This window comes from Balaenoptera musculus, chromosome X, assembly GCF_009873245.2.
Source record: "Balaenoptera musculus isolate JJ_BM4_2016_0621 chromosome X, mBalMus1.pri.v3, whole genome shotgun sequence".
Classification (NCBI taxonomy): domain Eukaryota; kingdom Metazoa; phylum Chordata; class Mammalia; order Artiodactyla; family Balaenopteridae; genus Balaenoptera; species Balaenoptera musculus.
Window position 1 is genome coordinate 85,010,548 of NC_045806.1, and position 7,471 is coordinate 85,018,018.

The window sequence follows — 7,471 nt, forward strand, 5'->3', positions numbered from 1 at the left end:
ATCGAGGGAAGGATTCCTCTGCATCAGGCACTGTGCTGCCTGCTTCACAGGTGCTGTCTCCTTTAGTCCTCCCAACAGTCCTTCTTAATTCCACCCTCCACCCCATTCCCCTGCCCCGTCCCCACCCCCAGCCCCTTCTGGGAGCTTATCCTGAACCCTGCCGCCCATCTCTTCCCCTGCCTCCTGTGGGCACTGCTAGGGGGACATTTTTCAGGAGCAAATGCCCCAGTTAGTTAGCACTGATCGTGTATTTCGGGCTTCCTCTTCACGCAGACTATAAACTCAAAGACAAGTACCATGTCTCGTTTTTGCCAGTTAAAGCACACAGCTTTATTGGTGATACATAAAAATGCAGACTTGGTGGACGAGGCTGAGTCAGTACAGCTCATAGAAGGGGAGTGTACATGTTTTGCTGAATAGGTTTACCATCCATAGGCTCGTGAAGAAAAGAGAGTAAATGAAAAAGAATTCAACCTACGCAGCAACCAATGCATTTTCGGCACAAGCTCCCACATGGGTCTGGTCTCCACAAGGTGGTCCAGCTTAGACAGGGAGACCACCACAGGCAAGGCATCCCTTGTCAGGCTAGAAAATGTTGTTCTTTCACCACACAGCTGAAATGATCCCTTTACCACAGGAAGAAGGCTGCAAGGGAGCAATTTACAATGCGCACTGCCTGCAGACTGCAAAACCAAGAGGTTACTCAGAGCTCTGTGGGAACCCCTGCCTGGCCAACAAGAGAGTGGTCCTGGATTTAGCAAGTGTAACTTTCACCCAGAGATATGGCTATTGGCTAAGGCTGGATCTTCAATAGCACCCGCTGCAGAGTCTTTGATTGAGAACACAGGTGCGTGTTCACTGATCGGGTTTTGGTTCGGGGTGGATCAGTCCCATCCTGTTGGAGGGGGCCATTTAAGAGGCCGGGATTTCTGGGAGAAGCTGTCTGTTTGCGTTCCTGATAAAGAGGGACAGGAAGGAGAGCGGCATTTGGGCTCCCAGCAACTCCCCCGCCAAGACTGGCTTTTCAGACAAACCCATCAAGGGTTTCACAACGTGCCCCTCAGCACATTCACTTCCCTCTGGTATCAAAGGAAACTTCAAGCCTGAAACGGACTTGGCAAGCATGTTATTAATAACTGTCATGATTATTAACAAATTTAATCCGGCCTGCTGCAGAAACGAGTTGCAGCAAAGTGACACAGTCTCCCGACACACTTCGTTGATGTACATCTTAATCTGGCCCTGATTTGCAACACTGGCATTCAAGTCATCCGGGGCACAGAAAGCCTCAACAGCAGGGTCGGGAATAGGGATCGTGTTTCCAGCAATGGAGAGGCTGGCCAAGTGACTATTGATATCGTGGCTAAATGAAAAACCAGTGTCCCTGGGCTGAGCTAACAACACTTTTCCCTGAATGAAAGGGCACTTGGAGAGGCCAAGAACACAACTGAAATTTTTAAAGCTTTGAGCACTCCAAGTATTTTTACGTTCATAAGGGAACGGGCGCTGTTTTACCGGATGTGTTCGGTTGGCCTTGCCCCCACCTGAAGGCCTGTCCTCGGTGCCACCAGGGGCCCCAGGTTCAGTCCAATCCCCATCCTCACTCCAGGGCCGAGCCATAGTTGTGAAATCAAACCAAATCTCGGGCTCTTCCTCATCCAGCTCCTGTTCATCATCCCATTCCTCTTCCTCCTCCTCCAACTTCTCACTGTCATCTCTTCCTATGGTTAGTTTGTAAACGCAGTAGCAGGCACCTGCCCCAATCATCAGTCCTGCCGCCATCCAACCCACTTCCCGAGCCCGGCCCATGCTCAGGTCCGTGCCAGCCTGGGGGCAGGACAGGAGAGGGCCTTGCTCCACCCGAATGAAGAGTGTTCTTAAGGCTCCACCTGAATGATGGTGGAGGGGAGACGTCTTCAGCCTATCCCAGGCTCCTGAGGCTCTCTTGTGATGAATCTATGGGTGAAAAATAATATTAGGGCTTTGGGCTGTGCCTGGATTTGTGCCTCACCAGGCAGACAGAGTGGAGTTTGAGTTCTGGTTGAGAGAGGTGGATTATTTGGCAACTATTTCTTTGTTCTTTTCTGTCATCCTCTGTCTACCCTCAGGACCCTCTGTCTACCCTCAGGACCCACCATTTCTCTTCCAGGGCCTACAGAGAAGGGCAGGAGGTGGGACTGGGCTGTGACAGCCAGGAGGGTGACAGGAGAGGCTAACCCTCAGGTAGCCTCCTCCTCCACCACACCCCCACCCCCAAAGACTCAGAGGCAGTCTCTCCCACCAACCTCTACCAAAGTCAGGTAAATTCCTTCTCCTTCTCTTGTCTTCTGTGGTCAGTGCGCCTTCCACAGTGATTGACGGACAGTCTGGCAGAAGGACAGATGGAAAGACAGCCGCCTTTGGGGAACTGAAAGTGTAGTGGATGGATCAGCACTGAGAACACAGGTCCCAGTACCCGCTTTTCTGAATTTCCAGCCTTTGAGTTTAAAATATTTCTCACACCCTCCTGACTTTCCTAACGCGGGCTTCCCCGCCCCACCCCCCTTGGCGTCCGCCATTTCCCCAGCAAAGGCCGCCACACCCCTTTCCCTGCACTGAAATGGGAGGGGGTGTGGAGAAAGAAGGGGCCGGGAGGGGGCGACTCGGACCCGGCCCGCACCGATCCCAGCACCCCCTCTGCGCCATCCCCACCGCCACCCCCACCCAGGGGCCAGGGCTCATCCCACCTTCACACCGACCTGCACGGTCCCCAGGCACTTTGGTCCTTCGCTCGCCGCGACTTTTCCCGGCGACCTACTGGCCAACAGATCTACAAACCTGCAGACAGACGGGGGACCGAGGGGACGGAGTGCTTGGTGGACGGAGCGGCACTCGGGACACGAGTGCCCTGATTGTGGAACCTTTCTTTCCTCGGAGTCTCTGTACCAGCCGTTCACTCCCCTCACCCGCCGCCCGAAGTCCGCCAGGTCTCTCTCTACTAAAATGGGCATGGGGCGGGTGGGGGCGGCGGCAGTATTTAGAAAGTAGGCGAGAAGGGGACACAGCCCCCATCGGCCCGAACGTGGATCCGTGGCGCTCTTGGCCTTCTCCCATCCCATCTCCCTCCAAGCAGAGCCCACGCTCATACCGATCTGCACGGTCCGGGGCTACTTTCCTTCTTCCCTCACACGCCTGCAGTGTGATAGGGGGCTGGTACCCAGACGGAGGCGACTAGCAGTACTTCTGCTCTAGGCAGCTCTTGGTCACGTGACGACCACGTCACCAGTGAGCTCTGGCCCCCAACTTCCACTCCCACAAGCAGTGCGGCAGGCGCCAGCCTGCCCCGTACCTCCCCCCATCACACTGGGCCCTGTCACTCTTTTCCTCTGTAACAATACCAGAAACCAGAAGTGACCATGGCTCTCTGGTGTTTGCATTTGCCTTTCTCTAATTACAGGAAGGGGCAGCATCTTTTCCTGGGTCTATCATTACTTATACTTCTTTTGGGGGAAATGTCTTATCCTTTCCTTGGCTCTGAAGCTCCTGTCCTCTCTTTCTTAATTTCTACCCTTTCCCACAACCAGTCTCTGCACCAAAATTAAGCGGAGGGGCGGGGAAGAAAAGCCCAAGTAGCAGTGAGATTTTTGTTAGTATTTTTAATATATTTATGTTCGCTTTCGTCGGTCCTTCCTTTTTTTATTGACTCAAGCTACACTATTTTGTAATCAGAAAATACAAATATATATATATACATATATATAACAAGATTTCCTAGTTAATAAGGAGGCCTCATCGATTTAAGCTAATTTATACCACACTGAAAATATTTTCTTCTGACTGCACAGGAAATAGCAGCTTTCAAGCAGCATTTTAAAAACATATCCTTACAAACAAAGCCAGTGTGCTTTCAATATGATTTATAAATTGACGGATAAAATGAATCTATAGTGAAGTGGTCAGTGCTTTAATTGTGACCAGTTTAGTTAAGTGAACCACTATCCCTTCTTCCTGGATGAACTCCTAGTGTTAGGCGTCACACGATTGAGATCGTCAGAGGGGACTGCTAGATGGCTTTCATTCTGGCTTCAAAGGACAGACTTTCTGCAGACCCCAAATTCAGATGAATCTTACAAATTAGTAACTTCACAGATGAGCTTGCTTTTCATTCAAAGGTCTTTATTTAAATCTATTCTGAAGTTTCATGGTGTAACCCGTAAATCATCCAGAAATTAGAGGATTCCCTGCTATCCCATTGATGAAAATGAGACTTGGTAGATGGAATTTTCATTTCATCATTACACTGGTGAAATATCTCCGGTATCTGTCATTCGTGCACTGTATGTCCCCCTAGCAGCGGCTAGTGTCCAGCATTTTCCAGTGGAAATAATAGTTAAGAGTCTGTGGGTGACTGTAAATCACTGCAACAACCCTTGAGATCCGTCATTTTTCTCTCACAAAAGGCACAGTTTACAGGATCCCAAGCAGTCGCCAGGGGAAAGAGTCCTTTTCATTCCCTGCCTTCTGTTACAATTTCACTGCACCACCCATACAAGCCCCTCAGAATAATCCCAGAACTCAGGGACAAAGTATGCAGAACTTAGTCCCCAGACATTCAGCTGTCCCCGCTGGGGAGTCATACTCTAAATATAGTCCCTTCAGGCAGCCTCTTTCTTAGAACGCTGAAATCTGACACCCCAGCAGGAAGCTCCCTGTGTGAGGGGCCCCAGTGTGGGGGAGGCCCTTTCAGGAGGTGAGCCAGGAAGCCCAGAGTGCCTTGCTGGTGAAAATTCAGAAGTCAAGAACATGTCACAGCTTTCTGGTCTTCCTCAAACTTTTATAGACCAAACAAATCAGTATTACGGCTCATCTCTCTAAACCCCTACCTCATTTATTTTGCCATCATCTCCTTACACCGTTCTTTTCATTGCCCTTTATTTGCTTCTCCGAGGCAAGTGAATTCTATTTATGAAACCTTACTAACAGAACTCGCAGATTCAACTGTTATCATTCAATCTTTGGCTGCTAAGAACTTATATAAGTGGCTTTTATTTATTTTGAATATATACATTAGAAAGAACTAAGGAGTATGTAAAGCTTAAAAGAGGCAGGTGCTTCAGTGTCATTGACGTGGCTTTCCAATAAGAACTCATTCTCACAACTCAGCCAGCCTTCAAGGACAAAAGCTCCACTCTTACCGCTCCTCATTAGTAAAAAATATCTCTCCCCTTTGGTATATTTTTCAATTATTCCAATGTATAACCCCTGACCACCATTCTCCCAGGCTGTCAGACCTTTTCTGTTTGGATCCACTCCCTCTCTTAAACTTCCTAAACCCCATGGGAATGATAACACTTTCAGTTCTCTTACTTTGTAATTTTGATCCACAATTCCTACCAAGGAACCTGGAGACTAGCATTTTTTAAAAATTTATTTTATTTATTTATTTTTGGCTGTGTTGTGTCTTCATTGCTGCACGCGGGCTTTCTCTAGTTGCGGCGAGCGGGGGCTACTCTTCCTTGCGGTGCGCGGGCTTCTCACTGCGGTGGCTTCTCTTATTGCAGAACACGGGCTCTAGGCACAGGGGCTTCAGTAGTTGTGGCTCGTGGGCTCTAGAGCGCAGGCTCAGTAGTTGTGGCGCCCAGGCTTAGTTGCTCCACGGCATGTGGGATCTTCCCGGACCACGGCTCGAACCCTTATCCCCTGCACTGGCAGGCGGATTCTTAACCACTGTGCCACCAGGGAAGCCCGAGACTAGCATTTAAAATCTACTTTCCTCTCCGTTATAAATCCACCAACAAATATTTATTTAAGGGCATGCTATTTGCCTGACATACCATTTCAACAGCAAAAATGGAAAATCCTTAAGCAATTCTTCAGACAAGCCTTCAAAAGACTATGTGAAGCCACTGCCAAAAAGAACCTTTTGGCTTAAATCAGTATATGGTCACATATGATGTGTGATTTATAAAGTATCCAAAAACAGAAAAGGATCAGCAGATGGTAACACTAATGGAATTTTGGAGGGTGAGAAGAATAAATTATAGAAGATTGTTATCTTAAAATGCTATATTACTTTTTGTATTGTGTTATTTGTTTCTTGTGTTGTGTATTAGTTAATTTTGTTTAATTGCAAGCAACAGAAAGCAAATCTGTTTAACTTAAATGAATGTTGAAGACCAGCATCAGCTCTGAGGTGTCTAGGTAGAAGGAATTGATATATGGTCTTTTCAGGATGCCATACTTCCACTGATTTTTGGTTTTCTATCTCTGCTTAAGGTTTAAATTTCAGTAAGAGAGTATTGAGTTGGTCTGTTTTGGGCACAATGCCCACCCTTTTGCTGGGGAAAATGACAGGGGATGTAAAATGTAAAATGCACTTCCTTTCTTTTCCCAGAGAGAAATGTAAACTGTTTCAGATGTTATTGTTGATTTGCAGGAGCCCTTTAACTACTTTGGATATGAATCCTTTGTTCAGCTGTGACTGAGGTGCTGGGGGCCTATTTGCCACAGCATGCTTTAGTTTTCACTTTCACATTAAGTGAACGTTATAGAGGTACAATTCTGAAATGGTGATGCACAAGGCTGTCTTCTAAGCTAAAGCTACCTGGCTTCCCTGACAAGACTGTAGACAAGGTTGCATCTACAGTTCAGTCTTGTCCTCATCCCTTCATGATCAATACCTGATTTTGTCTGTACGATGAGAGCAGATGCCTCTGTCAAGGAAAGACTCCCATTCATAGAGACATATATAAATCTATATCTGAAGGCCCAAACCCATGGATCTTTGCATTCTCTCCCTGTAAGAAGGCCACAAGGGAAGCTAAGTCTCACAAAGGAATGGCAACTGAAAAATTTATCCTGAGAAATACAACCTTCAGGGGTACTAGAGGTTTCTGTCAGTTTTACCAGCCCATTCTCTCCCTGTTGGCCAGCTACTCCTTGGGAAGCCACAACCTCAGAAGGTTGTGTGGTGAGCCTGAAGTCAGAGCAAGGGCATTGGTGCACATTAAGAAGTGTCTCTCAGCTAAGAAACTTGAAGTACACTTACGCATCACGGGGATGGCTCTGCCAAAGAAAGCTATTTTTTCCATTCATCTTCGCCAAGACTCCCTCTCCTCCAGACAGTGCTTGGGTGGGAACTATCAACACTTTCCTCTGACTCTCCTTTTCATATATTCCTGTGCTTAAAGAAGCCCCCTCGCTGCACATGATCCTTCTCCAAACACAGAATCATATAGTTGATTTGGTTTCTGCTTACTAAATTTCAGTCATATCCTGTTCACCTTAAACATACACAGTGTTGTATATCAATTATATCTCATAAAACTGGAAGAAAAAAATAAATTTTAGTCATATCCTAGTACTGTCTTCCAGAAGTTACATCGATATGAATTTCCCTGGAGTTTTGCCTGTTCCCAAACTTCCCAGACTCTTGATTTACTCCCATATGGTCTGTGGATCTTAAAATTTATACTCAGATAATAAACGTATA

General features: G+C 47.2%; 1 protein-coding gene across 5 annotated transcripts; it reads right to left on the minus strand.

Annotated features, from left to right (window-relative positions):
* Positions 1 to 302: 302 nt before the first annotated feature.
* Positions 303 to 3,246, minus strand: LOC118888170 (protein ARMCX6-like). Of its 5 annotated transcripts, none has more exons than XM_036839130.1 (4): positions 3,128 to 3,246; positions 2,739 to 2,817; positions 2,286 to 2,407; positions 303 to 1,956 (listed from the first exon to the last, which is right to left on the minus strand). In XM_036839130.1, the coding sequence occupies exon 4, from the start codon at positions 1,807 to 1,809 to the stop codon at positions 913 to 915; it is 897 nt and encodes a 298-aa protein (XP_036695025.1). In that variant the 5' UTR covers positions 1,810 to 1,956; positions 2,286 to 2,407; positions 2,739 to 2,817; positions 3,128 to 3,246; the 3' UTR covers positions 303 to 912. The 5 variants fall into 5 exon arrangements, with proteins under 5 accessions (XP_036695025.1, XP_036695021.1, XP_036695023.1 ...); XM_036839126.1 differs by having other exon boundaries at positions 2,292 to 2,407; positions 3,128 to 3,228; XM_036839128.1 differs by having other exon boundaries at positions 2,286 to 2,366; positions 3,128 to 3,226.
* Positions 3,247 to 7,471: the final 4,225 nt, after the last annotated feature.

Excerpts from the sequence above, each read along its gene's own strand:
- LOC118888170 (XM_036839130.1), bottom strand. The coding sequence starts at position 1,809 with ATGGGCCGGGCTCGGGAAGTGGGTTGGATGGCGGCAGGACTGATGATT.